We start from the raw sequence: 22,030 nt of genomic DNA, 5'->3' as shown, positions 1-22,030 counted from the left end.
GGTCCCTTCACCACCTCAGTGCCCTCGGTCAGAGGTGCTCCCCCCCGTCTCCCCCAGGAGAAGGGCTCCGTCTCCGCACTCCGCTGCGAGCCGGGCCCCCTGTACCGCCAGAAGCCCCTGGAGAAGGGGGGCTCCCCCTCTCCCCCCCGCCCAGGCGCCTGCGGCTGGCACTGACCCGTCTCTGCCGTCCTGCTCCTCTCCGCCATATTTGTTGTCATCCCGCCACCCCCCCCAACGCCGCCCGGCCGTCACCATGGCAACGCGCGTCAGCGCCATGGGGGAGCCCCGTGCCCCCCCCACCCCCGACATGGCGGCGGGGCTGACGGCCCTCCCCGGGGACAGCCTTCCCTGCGAGCGGCTGCCCCAGCTCATCCTGCCCGGAGAGAGCCTTTCCCGGGAGCGCCTGCCCGGGAACAGCCCGCGCGGGAAGCAGCGTCTGCTTCCATCCTCGCCCAGCCCGGCGGCCGCCGCGGTGGTGGCGGGCGGGGCGTGAAGGGAGCAGGGCCGACAGCCCGCCCCTCACGCAGCACGGCTCCCTCCCGCACGGCCGCGCCCGCCCCGCCTCCCGCGGCCGCTGTTTACCGGCGCTGCTCGGACGGGGAAAGGAGGGTTCGTTTTCCGCTCCCTGGTGGCTGCCCGCCACTTCGGCAATTGCCGTTACTGAGCCCCGGAGGATGGAGCTGTGCCGGTAGCGGAGCTCCTCCCGGGGCTCCTGCCTGCCCATGGGAGTCGGTGTGGGCCTGAGGTGTGCATAGGGCGCTGAGGAGGAGAGGCTCGTTATCACAGAGTATCAGTTAGGTTGTAAAAGACCTCTGAGATTATCGAGTCCGGTCTAAGACCCAACACCACTATGTCACCTAAACCATGGCACCAAGTGCCATGTCCAGTCCTTCCTACACCTTCAGGGACGGCGACTTCATCACCTCCCTGTGCGGTCTATTCCCATATCTAATCACCCTTTCTGTGAAGAAATCTTCCTATTGTCCGATGTCGTAGTGTTACATGTGCCCCTCCACACAGCTCAGGGCAGCGGGGGGCAGAGGGGCCGGCGGCCTGTGTGCGTTCGGGGTCTCTGTCGGCCCAGGGGAGGCGAGCGTTTCCCTCCGGCTCCGATTCCAGCCGCATCCCGGCAGAGATGGCCAGTGCACGTGTGCGTGACTGCCCCACCCTGCCCCACGACTCAGCAGGTGAGTCTGGTCATGTGGCAGTTATGTCAGCTTTTATTTTATTTTATTTTTTAATTTCTTAAGGCAGCCCAGTGGGGAGCTTCATTATGTGCGTGAGTGTTGCCCGTCTGTCTCGTTGCCCCAGCCCCAGCAGGTGAGCCTGACCATATGGCAAATGCAGTGCTGGGGACGGGAGGGCTCCTGCGTGCGCGTGTTCGCGGGCCCGCTGGGTGACACTCACCATGTGGCGAACACGGCCATGAAGGCTCCGGTGTACAGGGGCTAATTATGTGTGTGAGTCCCGGGGGACCCGGCAGGCTGGGTGTGATCATGCGTGTCTCACTAATGCTGAGGTGTAAGCTGCATTGTGTATCCTCCACGCAGACAGCTCCAGCCTCTGGGAAGCGAGGCTGACCGCGGGACGAGGGCAGGGTTACAAGCACAAGCATCAAGACTCATGTTTATGTGCGCAGACAGGCAGACGTGGGGCTGAATGCACCCCGAACCAGGCGGCTCTTAAAACTCTGGAACAGGGAGTACACGAGCAGTTGAAACAGGCAGGACTGTGTTTATGGTTATGCACGCACTCAGGTGTTTGCTTCCTTAGACCTTAGTAAATTAAAGTAACCACTTCCTAGTGAACAGCGACTAGTCAGGGAAACAATCCAAGATTAAAAATTAAGGCATGTAAAGTTGTATCTTTCTCCATCTAAGTTCTGTTGTTTAAACATCACTTTACCTCTTTGTCTTCCTACCTAGTATATGCCTTTTCTGCTCCAGTTCAGCTCCTCTTAACAACACTCAGGTGGATAATACCTACAGGTTCTACATACTTAGATTTTTCTGTGGGTCACTTGCTAGCTTTCTCCCTGAAAAAGAGAAAGCTTGTTCCATTTTGCAGCCTTGTTCATTCTTCTTTCAGTTCATAGTTCTCTGGTTATTTTTGCAGCATTTATTTTTGTGGTTTCATTTCCTTTACTGTTTCCTTTATTTTTCAGTGGCACTTAGGCCTCTTTCCTTTATCTATTCCTCTTCTCTCTCAGTATCTTACTTTAGTATTATATAAGCTAATTGAACATTTCTTCAGCCACATTCCTGTTCCATGATGAAATACCTGTCTCAAGTGGTGTACCAAGGGGCTTTGTGATGGGCTTGGAAGATACACCCTGGCAGAGAAGAATGTTGAAGGTCATCTAGATCCAAGCTCTGCAAAAATATTTTCTAGACATTCCCCTCTGCAGTCTTTATAAACTATAGGTGGTCACTTGCATACTAAAAAGGTGGATTTGTCTCGCTGCTGACAGTGAGCTACATTAAGTGCACACACCCCCACAGACACATTCTTTTCCTTACAGCCTTGCTCCGGGCCAGCAAATCACCCAGGCCTTCTGCTCTTCCTTATCTATTGCTGGCTAAATGATCCTGGGACTTCCCTCTTCAGAATATGCAACATATACTCTGATCTTTCTCTTCTTTCTTTTATGTTCCCTGATAGCCATGTCCCACCCCAACTATCCTTCAAATAATTTCTCATAGTCCTGATCTCTTCATTCCTTTATTTGAGATTTTTTTTTCCTATTTCTAGGTCTTAAACAGTTCTGTCCAAGTTTGCAGCTCTAGTCTGGTTTCTTACCATGTCCCCACATCCCCTTATTCCCTTTGTTCTACTTGCTATTCCAGCTTTAGTGTCCCCTCATCCATATTTCATTTCTATCTATTATTACCCATATAGCATTTTTCATCTGTAAATTTCTAAGAATTAAGTGCCTGTGGAGAGACTTTCCATATCTGTTCTTCGGGTGACCTCTTTATTCACATTTCTCTGCGACTTGCTTCTATGGTGACCACAAATACTAATCCAAAGGCCTTTTGCATCTAATTGCCAGCCGATTAACTCAACTGAAATACCTGCAAGAAGTTCTATTGAAACCAGAGACATTTGGGGGAAAGCACTTTTGCCATTCAAATTATCTTTTCTGAGTTAACACACTTGAAAAACCTAGAAATGCCACACTCATTTTTTTAGTCTGAGTTTAATGCTATGTTATAGTCACCTCACCAAGCTGAAGTGGTGTTAAATATAGATGATATGCAATCTTTCCAAAAACAGTAAGATAATTTGACAAGAGAGGACTGGAAAGTTCATATAGAAAGTTCTTTTGGAAATAGAAAGATAACTGAATGGTGTAATTCGAATCAGGGCTGAAGAATGAGGGAAATGGTTTTCAGGAGGAGCAGTTGCTTATTTTTATTTGTGCATTTTTAGAGCACCTGAGAACATTTTGGGGTTTTCATTAGTACAAAGAGGCCTTTGGCCCTCACAGTCTGATTTTGGATATTACAAAACAACAAATAATGACAGAACACTGTTGCAAGACACTGGTGCCCTGGTTGTCCTCACATTTGCTGCTTCAGCCCTATTCCTTGTTCCAGCACGTCCCTCCTCCCCCTTCTGCATCTTGGCAAGCAGAAGCTGCCTCACTTCTGTGGCTCTTTGCAGCTTATTCCCACCCCACCATCTTTTAATAGCCTATGGAGAAACCAACGGCTTCCCCCCACACATTTCATTCAGTAATAACTCTCTACTTGTTACATTTTCAAACCAGCACCTTCATGCTTTCCCTCGCTGCTGCTTCGCACTCCCACTCACTTAATTTTCCTCCTTCAAATCCCTCCCTAAAAATCTCCTCTGCTGTGATGTCTACCGAAGGAATGATAATGAATTGTCAGCTGTGTGCCAAGCTGAGTGTCTGTCATGGGGACCGGTCTGATGTGCTGGGCAGCCACTGCTTGTGTGGGACTGGCAGTGCCTGGAACAGCCCCTCTTTCCACTCTGCTCATTGTGGGTTCTGGGATGGGCCCTTAAAACTCATTATATAAGCAAACAAAAATAAATTGAGGCAATGGAAATGGAAATGCTGGCCAAAATCAGGAAGATTAGACAATATTTCAGTTATGATTCATCAGCTTAGGTAAATTTACATAAAAATTAATGTGACTGACAACTCCCTTCATTGCAAATATTGAGAAATACATTATTTTTCTAAGTACAGATTTGTGCCATTTTTCTACTTATTTTTGATCTATAAGGACTAGAGGAGTATGCTTTACTTTTTTTATCTGTGCTTGTATTTGAAACATTAGATATTCCATTGTTTGTTTATCTTTCCTTTGCAGCCTGCAAGGCTGTGGTGATTAAAGAATATAAGAAAGAATAATAACATAAGAGCAAAGACTTGAAAGGAAAAAATATTCCTGATCACATTTTTTTTAACATGAGGAAAATTCAAATATGTTGAAGATCGAATGATTTGTGTTATACATTCAATACTTCTGATTCAGCTAGAGGTGGCTGCTGTCAATACATGTCTGTCGAAACCCCAAAGAAAATCAGTAAAAATCCAATTTTACAATCCTGATATTTTCAGTGTTTAAAAAATTGGCAAAAAAATGCCCTTTCTTATACATTACAAAAAAGCCAGTAAGGTGCATTATTGATTTTTCACAAATCGTTTGTAAGTGACTGTTAAGGCTGGAGGAGAAGGAGAAGATGGAGCATTAGGACGAGTTTTGCATCTGTATCACACACCACAAGCATGGTGCATGTTGTGGCTCTTCAAGGTGGGGATTTAAGAATCCAGAATTGTGTAGAAATCATATAATTACTCTTTTTTTGTATCCCTTTCCCCATGTAGAATAAAGTAGTGCAGGCATTCAAGTATATTTCAAATGTGACTACTGTCAGAGAAAAGGCCATAGAAATGGTTCTGATGCAAACAGGGCATCAATGGTGGCTGTGCAAGCAGAGTAGGCACAACCCAATTTTAAAAAGCAGGAAAAAGAGAAAGAAAAGCAAAAGTCTGGTCAGAGTTTTTCCCAGGTTATGGTCTGGTGGATTCAGAGATAAAATTAAATCTGATAAAGAAAAAGCCAAAATGAAAACCAAAGCCCAGACTGAGGTAGCAAATTTGAAGTGAATTTTAAACTATGCACACATAGTGGAGGAATCCTATAATCTTATTATTGTAACTTTGATCTATTCGTTCTCCCAGCATTTATTGCTCTCATTAGTTATGTAATATCTAAAAGCACACTGTAAATTTTTTTGTGTCAGGACAGTATCTTTAATGTATTCTGAACATGCCTAGTATAATTAGAGAGCTTTATACAAAAATAATATTACCTGCTGGGGTTTTTTTTCTGTATTATTTCTAAGCATAGGAAAAATTAAAATGCAGCAAGTCTGGAAAGGTCAAACTGAATCTCCCCTCATTCTGTGCATGATTTCAGAAATAATCAAAAAGTTATGCTGAGATAACTGATATGAAACCAGTGACACTATCATCACAAAACTTGGATCAATTTGTGCCCATGCAGGCGAAGCATCATCTCATTTCACACCTGAAAATATTTTTTTTTAATTCTATGTTTTATAGATATTTTGAACTGTTTGTTCCTAACGGTTTGTTCCCACAGATGTGCATCAATATTGTGTAATTACACAGAGATACTGTCGGCCCAAAGGAGCCCAGGCTGCAAACGGCAATGTAGGGAAGGTGAACAACCTGTGCCTGCAGGATATGGAATGCTGCCTTGCTCTTCCACTCTTCCACAAGCACTTCTGGGGATCACCAAGGTGTAGAGCTCTCTCAGGTGCACATCCTGCTCTTTCAGTGTCCCTCTAAGCCAGGCAGGGCTGACAAGGGCTTGGCTGCCAGCGTGCACTTCTGCCCTGCGTTTGACCAGGAAAGGGAAGGAAGGTCAGTGCCAGCCACTTGGGTGCAGAATGGAAATAGAGATGTTACCCAAGGCCACGAGTGTCACAGACACATTTTATGAAAAATCCTTTCCTTGGGATTTTTTCTCCTGAGAAGCTGAGAGGCCTCAGGAACAAAATGTAAACAATGATTATCTGCTGCTGTGGAATGCAACAGGTGCATCTGGGATTGGTCTCATGTGGTTGTTTCTAATTAATGGCCGGTCACAGTCAGCTGGCTCAGACTGTGTGTCCAAGACACGAGCTTTTGTTATCATTCTTTATTTTTCTATTCTTAGCTAGCCTTCTGATGAAATCCTTTCTTCTATTCTTATATATAGTTTTAATAATATATATATCACAAAATAATAAATCAAGCCTTCTGAAACATGGAGTCAGATCGTCATCTCTTCCCTCATCCTAAGACCCCTGTGAACACCATCACACACGAGTAAACCCTTGCTATTACAAAAATGAGACTTTGAAATTCTTTTCAGGAAATAACCTTCATTTTTAAGTTCCCATCAGAAAGGTGTACACAGGTACGTGATAAAAGTGCACTTTATCTGGGAAAGCTGAAGGGCTAAGTCAGTTCTCCTGGGATTTGAGCAAGTGGATCAAGATGGTTTAGGATTTCAAACCCAAAGAATAATGCTAAGCTAGAATTCTGTGCCACTCAGAGGAGGAGCCCAAAGAACTCTTCTACACTGGAACCCAGGAATTCCCTGGAAGCCCTCAGTGGGGAAAGCGCTTTCCAGGGGGTTCTAATTGGGGAGCTGCTAAACACAGTCTGTAACTTGACAGGTGTTCCCAAAGGGTCTGCAGGATCCTGGTCCAGTCCCAGTGGCAAAGATTACTACACCTATACTTAGAAACAAAAATATATGCTTGTGTGATGTTTTAATATACTTACTGGGAATACTTAATATCCAAGTATTAGTTTTTCATTAATATTTCAATATTATTATGGACATTGTCCAGACTCAGTCCTGTGTCTATATTTACAGACACATTTTATGTATTGCATTTTAATCATCTATAAACTTTACAGTTCTCTGCTGTCTTTTAATCCTTTTCAGTATCTACTGTGATAAAATTCTTTTAATGTAGCCAATAAACATCTGGAAAAATGAGAGAGGTACAATGAGAACCTTATTTCGGATTAACAATTGTTTGCTGTCTTGAAACTGATTATTTGGCCCTCAACTGAAATTTAATTCTTTAGAGAAAAGAAGAATTCATAATGAATTTAGGAACCATGTTAAATTCCATACTTATAAAATAAATTCATGGTTTCTCAAGGTTCCAGTGGCACAGAAAAAGGAGCAGCAAATCTCTGAGAGACAATCACTACATGTAGCAGCTGGGAGAGAGGAGGTAAACTGAAATGGCAGGAATTTACTTGAGACTGCAATAAGCTTATGTTCACTAACACATGGCAACTAATACACGATAAAATCCCAGTGCAGAAAGGCCATTTTTAGTTTTCACATTTGTTAGCAGATCATGGTAAACAGTTGGCTCACCCTAGTATGCACTTGTCTTCTCTAGCATTTTTTTCTCACACTAAGTGGCAAGGAACTCTCTTTTGCTCCTATCATATACAAGTCTTACAAGTACTCAGATAGGAGTGGAGGAGATCTGTGCCAATGTCAGCCACACAGATGAACAATGATGGGTTTATTCCTTTTAGGAATCCAAGGAATGAACTCAGGGGCTGCAGGCTGTTTGCCTTTGGTGCTAAGTTGTTGTGAGGGCTTGAGACTCAGCCCTTGAGGTCCTGGTTCACCTCTCACCTTCACTGGAACATTGCTGCACTCCCAGTTACTCCATAAGCCCTTCAGTGCCACCAAAACAAGTCCTTGCAGTGCAAAATATTATCAACATTTGCCTTTAACAATAGTACAGTAAGGAAAACTCAAGCCCATAGCAGCACTCCACCAGCTCAGGAAAGGGATAAGAGCATGTTAGACCCATTCTCTGTGGAATCCAGGGTACAGAGTAAAGCAAAATACGGGACCAACCGAGGCCAACAACATTCCCTCAAGAATACAAAAACAAGAGTTATTCAGTGAATCTAGTCCTAAATGCTACCTGCTATGGCAAAATAATGAGAACTCAAGAGAAAAAGATCATTATGCCCCTAAGGAAGATGTAATTTCTGATGATGGTCCACAAGATGGCCAGGGACTAGTGCTCCCCACCTGACTGTGGTGAGACAGGCAGACCTGGCTATAGTGGTGCTAGAGAATCAGTACACCAAGGCCACATCCTCAGTAACATTTTAAAATCACATTTTTATGTGTTTGGAGAAACACATGAAACTCACAGCATCTTTTCTTTAATCTCTCTATGTCATCCAAGTAACACAAAATTCTAGCACCATGATTACCAAAATTGTTTCCCTTATTATAATAGCAGTGCTGAGAAGTGAATATCCAGTGAGACGTAATCACACCCAATTATCTGTCCCCAGCCTTGAACCTAGAGTCTGTAGAAAAACTCACATGAACTTTTCAAGTTTGTATCCATAATATTTCCTGCATTCAGTGACCCTTCCAGCCTGCAAACTTTCTGCTCCTCACTGCAACCTGACCCTATAGATGATAAAAAATTCTTCAAATTAAGATCTTAAGGAAATGAATGGGTATATATGTATCTGATCAGAATCTGCAGAAATAATTTAATGTAATTACTAGGTAATCCATCTTGAAATCAAGGACAATTTAAAAATTAAGGCATTAGGATGAAATTAGAATCACTTGAAGTTGGATGAAGGAAGTACACAGTAAAAAATGTGGTTACATATACCATGTTTATCTTCTAAATGAAGATATTTGGTGAAGCACAGATGGGCTACAGTATTTTGTAATCCTCTGACCCATAAGGATTGGCACTGAGACAGTGTTCCCACTAATACATCTCTCACTCCATACTTTTCCACGTGGCATTGGAATACTACATTTGGGAGCTCATTGACTCACTTAGGAGGGCGGCTGCTGTACCAGAGAAAGGAAGCTGATTTCCTTTTCATATTTTGAGCACACATAAAAGTGGTAGCAACTTAGGAATCAGCTCTTAGAAAAAGGACCTAGAATAGAAAAGCTCTTAAAATCCAACCTGCCAGAAAATAATGTTCCATTATACAGGAGAAGGGAAGCTCACTACTGAGGGTCTCATTAAGGAGAGGGCACAGCACTGGCCAGGACAGCTGATCTTGACCATTCCTGAAACTGTGCCACAATTGTAACGAAGAGCAGAGCTGTTCACAAGCCAGGCACAGTATCTGCACCTGGACAATTTCTGAAGAGGGCTTCCAAGTGAATTCCAGCTTTGCTTAAAATTCTGTGCTGGAGTCTGCAGGACTGGACACTACAGCAGTGACCCCATCAGCCACCTGAAGTTACACCCTCCTGATGGGGTCATGTGCGACTTAGCAATCACTTAAGGATTTTGCTATACCGCAAGAAACTGATTTGGATTCCAAAGCCTTGCCCATCAGGACCTTCCTCCCATACAGAAAGCAAGAGCTTTTAAGGGGAGCAGCTGCAGCCAGCCTGTGAACCTGAAAGTGACAGAAATGTGGGTAAAATGTCCCAGTGTGGCATGGCATTCTGACAGAGATCCACACAAGAGGCACAACTAAAGGAAGCATAAGAATAGATGCTATTTAATTAGAACCTTCACAGAAAAGCATCTGGTATAATTGGTTAAGGGGAAGTCTTCACTCAGGCAACATTTATTGAGATATAAACAATGTCCAGTTGCAAACACTAATTAAACAGCAGGGCTAAGGTAACTGAGTTTTGCCTGCCTGACTGAGATGTAAGGTTTATAATCCATGCTGTTATGGGACAACTGTGAGAACAAATAATTGCATATCCAAAAAGTCAATTATGTCCTTTTTGTAATGACATGCTCCAGAGGTCAGAGAATACTTTGTCTCTAAGTAACATAGCCAGTTTTTGATATATATTGACACTTAATTGCTGTTCAGGGTTTGTGAGGGAAGTGGCAGTGGCAAAACAAGCCTGATGGATATCCAACCCTGTCTGGTGGTGTCTTATTTCACCAGCACCACCAAGCTCTAGGCACCCTCATGCCCTTTGGTTTCAGCAAACAAATTCTCTTGATTTTGAGCCATGTGGCCCATAACAGTTCCTCTAGGAACTCATATCATTGACCATGTATTTCAAAATGTCCTTTCAAAGAAAGTTCACTCTTTAAGTTTTGGTGATAGATATATATAAGGTGCAAATTCCATGGCAGGTACATGTCTGTGTAGTTACAAACTCATATTGCAAACCCATATTGCAGAACTTCTTCAGACCTTCTGCAATGGGTGCAGCCTGGCTTTACCTCACCCTCCCAGGCTGCCTCCAGGTTATCCACAGGCCAGCCTGGACCTTCTACAGCATCTCCAGCTTCCTTTCTCCTTGGTAGCAAAATACCTGCCATACCAATCCCTTCAAAGACAGTCTCTATAACAAAGAAACTTCTGATTTATTAATGTTCTTCTTCCTTATCTTCCTTGTACTGTTGGAATGACCTAATGCTGCAAATGGGAAGAAAATGAGAGGTTTGGAGGGCAATCATCCAGAACCATAGAATATCTCAAGCTGGAAGGTACCATAAGGATCATCAAGGCCAACTCTCTGCTCCTTGCATGATTCCCAATCCATGTGACTCAGAATGTCATCTTCTGTGAAGAGGGAGGGATGTTTGCCCTTGAATGGCGTTCTAGGCACTAACAGAGTCTGTGGGATTAAGAAGCACCATTTGTCACACATGATGAACAACTGAAGTAGAGAATCTGCCATGAAGAGCCCTTGTCCAAAGCAATGACACCCACAGGAGCTTTATGTATTTTATGCAAACACCATTAAAGGTTTCTTTTTAATAGTTATCATGACACAGTATGAGCTGCAGTGCATTTGCTGCACTTTCCAACTGTGGCCCTCAAACAATGTGAATTCTGTGAGAAGGCTGCAGGCTGAGCAGTGACAGACAAATGCAGTGATATCCTAAGTTACTTTATAGCCTTTTAATGTTCATATAATTTTCTCACAAACTAAACACCTGCAGCAAGTGGAAAATCTAACATTAAAAACTTGTAATTTTTTTTAAGTTCATAGCCTCTAGCAAGATATTAAAATGAGCAGTAGGTATAAAACTATACTCAAAACGTTAAATGTTTTCACAATAATTTTTACTTTTAATAATTTAATTTATTGCATTTTAGGTTTGAAAGTTGCAAGGACAATTTCAAACGAAAACTTCAAAAACAAGATATAACCAAAGACTTTTTAAGGATGAAAGAACACATGTAAGGAGGATCAAGACCCAACAGTGAGATCAGCTATTAGCTAATTAAATATGTGACTAAAATTCATCATTTTAAATAGCAGCCGTATTGATGGTGAGCAATCTGGTAAGCAAACAAATGATAGTGGATTTTTTTTTCATCTCTTCAGAGAGAAACATTTATCTTAATAAGATTCACTGTGCCATAATACACGTGGAATAAGTCAATGTCTACTAATTAAAGGACATTGTCAACCTGATTTTCTAAACAGCTAATTAAAATATGTAGCATCTAACAACAGCTTTTCTTGCAAAACATGCTGTTAAAAATACACATCCCTGGAAAAGTTACTTGTTTTTCTATTCCCTTGTGTTTGCTTTTTTAAATGGTTTCTCAAGAAAGGAGGATCTGCTGAGCTGAGGTTCTGTTTCTGTACCAAGCTCCATTGATACACACCCCTGTACTAAGGCAGACACCCAATGATTTGTAGCTCTAAGAGGCTAGACAAGACAACAATGACCCCAATCCTAAAGGTCTGCTGTTGTTGCTTTTTCAGAGATGACATGGCATTCCCCTCTCTGGTTTTTGTGAGGGTTTTAGATAGTCTAGATGTTACTTGAAACTGTAAAATTTTCAAGAATAAATGTGATTTTCATATTGATGAGCAAATTTAACCTCCCATTTTATGTCTTACATTAGTTTCTCAGAATTAGCAGGCTTCTCTCTTTCTTATTCTGATTCTGTAAGTAGCTTTTTCAAGAGAAAGAAGTTGTTGTAGATCTGTCAGCAAGGCTCTGGGAGTAGGAGGATGTTTGGATTTCCGGCATATTGCAACGCAGTTCTTGGCCACCAGCAAAGCTATGTGTGTGAATCTCATTTTATATCCGTTGTTTGCAATACCACATATTTTAAGAGGCATTTGAAATAGTCTCTGTACTCCTAATCACAAATCATTCCCTAAAACATGCTGAGAAGGCAAAATACAAACCTTTACAGGACTCATGTCAAGAGAGACAGTGGATGAAATGATGCTGTCATGGAATTAAAATAAAATCAGTTATATCTTGAACAATGTACTCTGTGTTCAAAGTTCTTAGTTCAAATCAGCTTATTGCTTGTTATGTTTTTCTCTCCCAATTCAGATTGACATTTTCAATGACATATCTTTTACATTAAAACATTAGCCAGCTAATCTCATTAGCCAATTTTTAAATCTATATTAAAATGTATTTTTGCCGTGCAGAAACCTGAGACAGTAGACTACAAACTCTGTGACTAATTATTTTCAAGCCTGGAAGTATGCAGAGCTCATCTTCAACTCTTATTTGCATTATTTTTTCTCTAAAGATCACCCGAGTCACCACTCCCACCATTTCCCCTTCTTTTCTAGCCTCGACCAGTACAAAGAAAACATCATTTTCCCAGCCAAGGCATATGCAGCATCCTTCGGAATGCGTCACAGCAGATCCCTCAGCAGCCAGAGGAATCACTGTGCTCATGTGAAGTCCTTCCTGCCCAGCAGCACAGAACAAGCTTGGGATCACCACACGTTTTTTATTCTCCAGCAAAGAGGTGATTTTAGCATTGTTTTACCGAATAAACATTTTCCTTTCATGTAGCTGTGCCCTTCTGTGGGCAAGCACTCAGCTCCTCCTCCCAAATTATGACAGCTCAGTGACTGACCAGAGGCTTTGGCAATCTTCTATGGGCCAATGACTTGAAACCAAACCTCTCTCTTGCAAATAATTCCAGAATAAAATGTAACTGAGGGCTGTGTAAACAATGATTTAGGAGGGCAAAATACATTTTACTTTTCTATAGCTCTCTGCATTCTACAGTGTTTACAGGAGTTAAAATCTAGTTTAGTCATTAATCAGGTGTGAATCAAAGAAACTCAGGAGATGCTGTTGTTGAGAAAGTAGAATTATTTTCACACAAAGAATCATTTTCCTCATTCTAACTTCTTAATATCTTCAATAAACAAACCCATTATTTTGAATTGTATCAAGAAATTTTCATCTGTAATACAGCTCAAACAAAAAATACTAAAATGCTAAAGTCAGTGTGGTATTTTAAATACACATCTAGTGTGTTCATTGCCATAATGCAATACTGTAAATGCCAAAAAAGTGAATCACTGGTATATAATTTTAAAATGCCAGTGATTTCCCAGCTGTCACTGATCTTGGAAAATTTCCCCAGTAGCATGTGGAGATCAATAATTGTTTACAGACTTTTTAGTCCCAGTTTATAAGGAGGGTATCACTGTGGACTATGTCAAATATTTTAACTGTGAAGTTTAAGCCTGGTTTCACGTGAATCTATGCAAAAGCCCATCACCCTAAAGAAACACAAGAATGATCATCCAGGGAACTGCTGCTTGTCCTCTGGGACAATAATGCTGCAAGTCTGCAGGAGCCATTCCTGAAGAAAGAAAGGTGGTTAGAAGTGGTATCCAGCATGGCTTCTCCAAGGTTTGCCCAACCTGACCAAGCCTAACGACCTTCTGTGATGCCCTGGAAGATGTGCCAAGGCAGAGCTGTAGATGTTGCCTGCCTTGCCTTCAGCAAGGCTTTCAGCATGGTCCCCACAGCAGCCTCTATCACATCCTCAACCAACTGATTTCAGTGTTGACCCTGATCTGAGCAGTTTGCACTAGAAAACCTCCTAAAGTCTGTTCCAACTGAATGATTCTATGGTTGTGAGAAAGAGGCTTTTCAAAGTTCACCTTTGCCATCCATCCTATCCTTAGGTTTTCCCTATACATGTGTAGTTCTGGGCTGATGTCAAAAGTAAGTAAATTAACATGTCCTCCTCATCCTTGTAGCTCAGAAGCAGGTTCAAGATCAATACCCTGTGCATGCTGGTCCCAAATTCCATGGCAACGTTAATGTATCCCATTAGCAGAAAATACCCTTCTCACTCACTATTTTTCTCTCCTTGCACACATATTCATGTGAAAGCGGGTAAAGAACCTTTCTCTTCTGAATCCAGATGATTTTCTATTCAATGTTTTTCAGAAAAGGTACTGAAAAATAATTTTGTCTTTGATTATGTCTCTTTACAGCTTATTCATCAATGTTTTTGGTTATGGTAGATCAATTCTCTTCTGTGCTCATCCACTTCTCTTTTGTTTCATCTAATTTTTCATCAGCTGTGTCTTTTCCTTATTTAACTGAAATGAGAGCTCAGGTTTCACACGCATCACTGTGTCCATAGCTCTAAACATTAATTGGAAAAGAAACTGTGATACAAATTGGTAAAAGGGCATGCTACATCCCAACACTGTAAAGAAATGGGAGTTCTGCGCTGTTCTTGTGAAACCAAAAATTTAATTCCATTACTCCATGCAGGGAAGTCAAACACACTGAATCTGGTGTCCCCTACAACCTTTCAGAGGTTTCCTCTCTTCACAGCTACATTTGTACTGCAAACTCCCTGCTTAGCAAACCAGGCATTGCAGGCACTCCTCGAAATGAACAATAACACTGCAGTGTAGTCATTTGTCACAGAACTGCACACTCTAAATGTGACACTATTTAGCAAATAGTAGAAATGTATACTGGAAATGAACCATATATTTTTTTCCTAATTCCTTTATTAAGAGTGGTTAAACACATTAAATTGTGCAGTTTCGTATCCAAGGTCTTATTTTCAGCATTATAAAACACTGCCAGAAAGTATTTAAACCTTCTTTGTGTGTATCATCATAAAGAAAAAAATCTGAATGGTAAGGAAAACTTCCAAACATACAGATTTAAAGTGGCAACTGGAATTCTCCAAATTTGTGCAATTAAAACAACATAAAATGGAATTTCTAAGATATATATACAAAATGATTAAGCATGAAAACAGCCAGAAGGCTTTATGGGGCAATGTATAGCATACATTGGTGGCTGTGCCACAGACTGAAGCCAAACCAACTTCTTTTAAGCCTATGAGAAATCCAACACTTTTCCTAAGGTGCAGTACCGTGTATATCAATAGTGGAAGCAGTTTAAACACTTTCAAACAGAAAAAAATATCTTAAAAGTCCAGAAAGATATAAACAACATAGTCTTCTTTATCCTTGCTCCTTTTTTAACTCCTGGCTATGCAAACTAGAAAAAAAGTAGAAGGTTGTGATAGCAGTGGAAGACTCACCAAAATACATTTCCAAACTAAGAAAAAATATTTAAATTGGTATAAAAAAAATCAATAGTTATACTGACAGTTGAAGGCAGAGTGAATACGAAGTCATGTGGCTCTGAGGCCTGATCTTTTAAGCTGCTCCTAATTAAATGCAGCTTTGCTCTTACTGGATGTTAAGAGCTTTCCAGGTTACTGCCCGTATTAAAGGAAAATTAGATACTTATCTGTATGAATGTTGCAAAGTTGATTGAAAAAAGATAATGTGTGAAGACTGTGTCAAAAAATAATATTGCTGATTCATTCTAATGTGCTTAGACATTCCTGAACTCTTATAGTTCATCCGTACCTCATAGTATGGGTCATAATCCTTAGCAGATAAATGCTTAATCCCAGATAAATCGTAATAAATCCAAATGAGATTAGACCTTTACCAAAATACCCAATGAGTGCTGTAAAAACATCTTTGAGTGACTGTGATACATCAGTGGGAGTCACCAACTGAATTCTTTACAGAATAGCAGAGAAGGTGCAATAATACTTAAAAGCAAAGCAGAACTGTTCTGATCAGCACCACTCGGGGGCTGGTGTTGAGTGCTCTTCACCAGCCTCCCTTCTTAACAATATTCCTCTGATCTGCAAGGCTTCATGGTTTACATCAGTGTTCTGTCAAAGTCACCTACTTTCTGAAACAAATGTTTTATTTATCTCCTCCTTCCCACTCCTACTATTGTGAATCCGAATAAAACCTGCAGGAGCCTTAAGGCTAAAACATTCAGAGGCATCCACTGGCATTTTCATCCCCTCTGCATTCATAGCTTATGATATCAGGTTAACTCGTTAAGTATTTACAGTAAAGGACATCTTTGCATACCATTTTAGAAAATCAAAAAGCCACAGTTACTGAAATCCATGGTTCTATGACTGAGTAAATGTGTTAGAGATGGACAAAAATATAAGAAAAGTGTTTGCTGCTAAAATCTGAGATTGCTATGAAAATCTAGGCTCTTTACGTGGAAGAAATTCTGCCTGCCTTTACTTGTGACATAAATATAACCTCTTAACCTGCTAAAAGTAAACAAAAGGCTGTTGTCTTGAATAAAAAGTACTTCAGCTACATTTTTAAGTTTTTTATTCTGTACTAATAAAACCTCCAAGAAATTCTATTATAAAAAATTGTGTCGCCTTACATTCAGCGATTTAGAGGAAAAATCATTACAAGAAATCACTATTTAATAAATTGCAACCTGAATTAAATTACAATTGTGAATGAAGGTGCCCATGGAAGTCAGAGGTCCATTAGCATTACTGAACATACTCAGAGTCGTGATCCTGGGACATTGACTTCATGGGAGTTTTGACTGTGGGAAGAATTAAAGTTTGTATCTGATGTCCTCAAAGCCTTTGATGTGTTTATAGCTTTTATAGGTCAGTTGCAAAGATAAGCTTTGTAATGGCTTTCTACACTTACCCTGGAAAAGCACTTACACTCTCTTTCCATTGCTTAAAATACAGAACTATTTACTTCTGACACTTGCTATTTGTCCTAAACACCGCGGTGTGCATTACCCGTCTATCGATTCACAAAGCAGCCTCTGAACGGGCAATTTCCTCGCCCTGCTCTGACCGCCCAGAGAAGCCCCCAGATGTTGTCATGTCTGCTGCCATTTCATCATCGGGTGATGCGAGCACAGCTCTGCCCTGGGTGCTGTGATTGTAGCAGGGACCTGGGTAAGGATGTGAGCACAGCTCTGCCCTGGGTGCTGTGATTTTAGCAGTGACCTGGGCAAGGATGCAAACACAGCTCTGCCCCGGGTGCTGTGATTTCAGCAGGGACCTGGGTAGGGATGTGAGCACAGCTCTGACCTGGGTGCTGTGATTTCAGCAGGGACCTGGGTAGGGATGTGAGCACAGCTCTGACCTGGGTGCTGTGATTTCAGCAGGGACCTGGGTAGGGATGTGAGCACAGCTCTGACCTGGGTGCTGTGTAGCACTGACCTGGGTAAGGATGCAAACATAGCTCTGCCCTGGGTGCTGTGATTGTAGCAGTGACCTGGGTAAGGATGCAAACACAGCTCTGCCCTGGGTGCTGTGATTTCAGCAGTGACCTGGGCAAGGATGCAAACATAGCTCTGCCCTGGATGCTGTGATTTCAGCTGTGAGCTGGGTAAGGATGCGAGCACAGCTCTGACCTGGGTGCTGTGATTTCAGCTGTGAGCTGGGTAAGGATGCGAGCACAGCTCTGCCCTGGGTGCTGTGATTGTAGCAGTGACCTGGACAAGCATTTCTCACTGGCAGTTCCCTCCATCTGGCCCAGGCTTCCCAACTCCTGCAGATCCCGTTGTTGGTGGCTCCGAGGAGACAAAAGAACGGGGCGGGCTGTGGGAGGAGAATGGTGAGCAGGGTGCTCAGGTAGAGACAGAGACACAGAGCAACACAGGTGATCTCTGGCGCAGGTGCAGAATGAGCACTCACGTCCTCTGAGCTGAGACTTCACTGCCTACAACACACGACTCATTTCTCTGAAGGAGAAAAGTAAGTTCCTATTTTAGAAGGTGTTTTTGTTAGTGGTTTCACCATGTAACTAAGAAATGAAGTAGCATGAAAATGAACTAAATCTTTTACTTTGTGTAGTCTCTAAATCATGCATTGGCAACATTCAGTTATAAGAAACATTCACAATTACTTCTTATTTGAGCAGATCTACCTGGAATTCTCTTTCCATAATAACTACATTGGTCTTTACACTTCTCAAGGGTACAGAAGGCTTTTCTATGACTATTTTTTTGGTTACATTTTTAAAGAGTTGGTAGGAATATCCTCTGAATCCAAACTTGCATCATCAAGCCAATACCACATAATGATCATTAGTTGTACAACAGTGTAGACCTTTCTCTACACCTGTGGAGAAACATTTGCACTGTACCCAGATCCAGTAGGAACTATAAAATAATAGATGCATATTTTTGGAGCATCAAGTAATTTATTTTTTTTTTCTTGAGACCTAAAACTTCTAGGCAAATAACTGAAATCCTGAGTAGTGCAGCCTGGGTATGCCACAAATAAAAAGCTGTGTAAGAGATGTCATTTTCTTGGGCATACAGAGCTCAAAGTGAAATGCTTTTAGAAAAGCTCTTGTCTAATGTGGTGATACCTTATCATTTAATGGATTGATGCCCTTTTCCTGGCTGTTGTTTGCAGCTAGACTTCTCAGTTTTTAAGAGTATCAATACCTCTTCAGAAGTTGTAGAGGCTGTAAGTCAGGAAGGATTTTCCATCATTCTGTCAAAATAAACACAAGGAAAATATCCAGTGCACCTAAAAGTACAGCAACACTACTTTGGGTGGGAGAGAAGCACTCTGAGACCAGGACACTGGGAAGGGGCAGATGATTTAATATAAGAGTGCTGTGAGAAAGTCAAACTTGTGTACAGGAAAACAAATAATCTTACTTTCGCTTTGTCTGGATTCCTGACAATGACATTTCCTATCTCCTCTGTTTAGAATAATTCATGTATTTTAGGGGTTGCCTGCACAGAGTGTATCACAGATCTTTTCCCTATGTGATAGCATGTCTCTAAAACAAGAGAATTTGGACCAAACTAATAGACAGATGAAGCCAAACAAACAAATTGCTGCTATGCTAATTTCTGAAACAGATGGCTCTGATCCAGCATTTGCTGGGAAATGCAATTCCTTGTCAATCTAACACAGAATCATGTCTGCCTTTCTGTAATCCTGTATGAATAGCATATAGGGATGAATCTGGCTCAAGATACTCCACCCACAGCTAAATTTATACACAAAGAAACTGAAAATCAAAGTGCATAAACAAGTACAAATTCTGCCGTCCGTACTGGAAGCGGAGATTGGACCCTGTTTTGATGTTTCAGGTATAGATCTTCAAAAGGCCCAAGATGTTCCGTCTTACTTCACTTTGTGGTAGAAATAGCCTTGAAATTAATGCTAGTTGTATATATGGCTTGCAGCACTGAAGTAAAGCAGGCAAGCTAGAAGCCTTTCATTCTTTTAGAAGGTATTTTATTTAAATATCTGAGATTCTGTTATTTTTAGCCAAGGTACCAGAAACAAAAGTAAGTCAGTAAAAAGGTAAATAATTTCACACCCAGGTTCCTGACCAGGCCACAGCTGAGGCTGTGGGTCTAGCTCAGCTTCTTCAGACAGTCTGTCTTCACTGCTTCTGCATCTTCATCTAAATTTAGCCTAATGTTAAGGATGACCTACACAGCAAGAAAATAAACTGTTTGAAAAAATATAGGACAAAGCTTATGTCTAAGGAAAAGCTTCCCACAACGTTCTATTTGTGGCACACGATCATACATTTGTGTCACATCATCTTATCCTTTCCTTGATTGAAAAAGAGGCTTTTTAACCTACTGAAAATTCTTCCTCATACATCTTCACAGCCGAGGGTCACGGGCCCAGTCAGAGACAGGGGGAAAGCACAAACCTCACCCTGCCCGCCGCACTTCATTAATTTCCATCCCCACACCGGGAGCCACCTGCGAGGGAGCGGAGCTGTGCGGACCCTCCTGAGTGCGTAACCCCGGCTCTGGCTGTTTCCTCCCGCCCCCCACACGTGTTCCCTCTCCGCGTCCGGGGTTTGCACAGCTGCCGCGGGTTATGTGTGCTATAAGAGTCCTGTCCCCGAGTGCGGCCAGCGGGGCATGGTGGTGCCGCCTTACGTTGCCGCCTAACGCCCCGCCAGCCTGCGCGGGAGACCCCGTCGGCGCCAGCGCCACGTGCGGCTGCGCGCCCCTCTCGAGGCCGTCCCGCGGCGGCGGAAGATGCGCGGCCGGAGCGCGGTGAGAGAGCGGAGCCGGGGCGGGCGAGAGGGCGGCGGTGGGGACGGGGTGCAGCGGCCTTGCCGCCTTCTCCCTTCTCCTGTCGGCCAGCGCTCCCGGGGCGCGGAGGTTGAATCCCCCAGTTCCCTCTTCCCGTGCCGCCCGAAGCGGGCCCGCCGCGCTCGGAACGGTTTGGGTGATGCCGCCTAAACAAAAGGCTTGGGGTTCATTACGCTCTAAACAAAAGGCTTATTTTTATTTTTGAATAACAAAGTAATTTTGCACTGTGTTTATTAAATTAGAGGTTTTTTAGAATGGAAATTGATCCATCGGAGGCTGGCGGGGTGCGGCCTCTGGGCAGCAGGACCGGAGGATCCGCCGGGGCGGGGACCGGGCCGCTCCCCGTGGCCGCTCCCCGTGACCGAGCACCCCCGGTGTCCGTGCCCGTGGGTGGCTTCTCCCTCTGTCTGTCCCTCTTCACCTTCCAGTGGCTTCTCCTTGTTTCTCTACCCGTGTTACTCTGTGACGCACACGCGAGTTGCAGGCTCAGTCCCCTTCACTGTGATGAGTACAATTAAGGTGTTTTTAATTAAAGTCATTACCCATGACTGTAGTTTTAATTGCCTAATAGTTACTCTGGAAGTTAGTGCTGTTTTTATGCTGATGGCATTATTTATTTTTTTTTCCTGTAGCACACTGATGGTATATGAAGTATTCCCAGGTGTTAAAAGGTTTAAGAAGAGTTTAAACTTCTGTTTGTTTCTTATGCCATATATGAAATAAAATCCAAAAGGAAATTCTATCAATCAACATTTGTGCTAAAGAATATAGATTTCCCTAAATGTTTTCCCTGAGTTCTTTTTCAGTGCAGTGGCATGCTTTGAATAAGACTCACTGGCTGTGGAGGCTGGCTGGCAATAAGGCTGCCTACGGTGATAAATCATCCTTTAAATTTCACCAAAGCAAGAGCAGGACAGCTCATATTGCATCACTTGCTCAATTTGTTTATTGGTTCTTAAGTAGGTCTCCCACTGGCGTCATTGGAAGGTTGTTGTATCCAGTGGCACCCTCAGTGCTATTTAAGACTTTTATTATCTCCTTGTATTAATAGAGGACCACAGAATATTATTTAACAGGTATATTGGAGGTTTGGTTTTGTGCCAGCACTCGGCCTTTTCTTTTAAGAAAGGCCAGGGAGAGCAGTTGAGAATTCTTTTAATAAAAACAAAGCAATAGTTCCCCCTGTTTTTTAATTCAGAAATTCCAGAACAGTATTGGAAACCTTAAACAAGAAAGTTCTAGTGGTTGAGAAGCAGAGCCTGCAACACATTCAAAGCAAAAATGAAATTGATAGTCTAATTTTACTATCCACACTGAGTGACATCTGAAATAGTAAGGAAGCCCAAATGATGGAAAGTAAATTAGATTTTTAAATTAGATAATGTTTGAAGATGTTAGAGTATTACTACATTTATTTCCTTGTTAATATTCTGAGGTGTTTTAGGAAAAAGTAAGGAAAGATAAATCATACCAAAATAATTTAAATGACACTTTAAAAAAATCAATTACAGTGTGAGGCTTATTGCTATGCAGAGGAAGAAGCCTTTGCACAGAAATAAGCCTTTTACTTTATTCCACCTATTGAACAGAAAAGTGTAGACTAGGGAGAAAGTGCTTGTCTAGCTTTGGCAGTAGAGGAGCCTGGAAATAGTCTGAGGAAATGGAGATTGCATTCCATTTCAGCACTGCTGGTGAGTTACCTGACACAGGCATGTGTATTTTTATCTACATTTTAAAGGGGGTTTGAAACACAGTTAACTTTTTTAGCCATATGCAGGAAGGGCTTGTTATTTTTGTCTCAATATGGAGG

The 22,030-nt window shown here is 42.3% G+C and overlaps 1 protein-coding gene and 1 long non-coding RNA gene across 11 annotated transcripts in view; one reads left to right on the top strand and one right to left on the bottom strand.

Moving 5' to 3' along the window:
* The window catches only part of BEND5 (BEN domain containing 5), an 873,054-nt gene extending 872,330 nt beyond the window's left edge, over nt 1–724 (bottom strand). For 9 of the 10 annotated variants that reach the window (XM_074545835.1, XM_074545834.1, XM_074545836.1 and 6 more), the window contains exon 1: nt 583–724. In XM_074545835.1, coding sequence (XP_074401936.1) covers nt 583–724 — 142 coding nt within the window. Of the gene's footprint in view, nt 1–175; nt 493–582 lie in introns of those variants that run through there. The other variant, XM_074545833.1, reaches the window with a different exon arrangement.
* A 3-nt stretch (nt 725–727) lies between these two features.
* Nucleotides 728–16,717, top strand: LOC141729833 (uncharacterized). The gene is made up of 4 exons (XR_012581273.1): nt 728–1,187; nt 5,643–5,819; nt 11,165–11,353; nt 12,618–16,717. It is a non-coding gene; the product is annotated as an uncharacterized LOC141729833 (long non-coding RNA).
* The last annotated feature ends 5,313 nt before the right edge of the window (nt 16,718–22,030 follow it).

The sequence above is a fragment of the Zonotrichia albicollis genome, chromosome 8, assembly GCF_047830755.1.
Source record: "Zonotrichia albicollis isolate bZonAlb1 chromosome 8, bZonAlb1.hap1, whole genome shotgun sequence".
In the NCBI taxonomy this organism is placed as follows: Eukaryota; Metazoa; Chordata; class Aves; order Passeriformes; family Passerellidae; genus Zonotrichia; species Zonotrichia albicollis.
The sequence above is the reverse complement of the archived record's forward strand: the minus strand, read 5'-3'. Positions and strand labels throughout refer to the sequence as shown.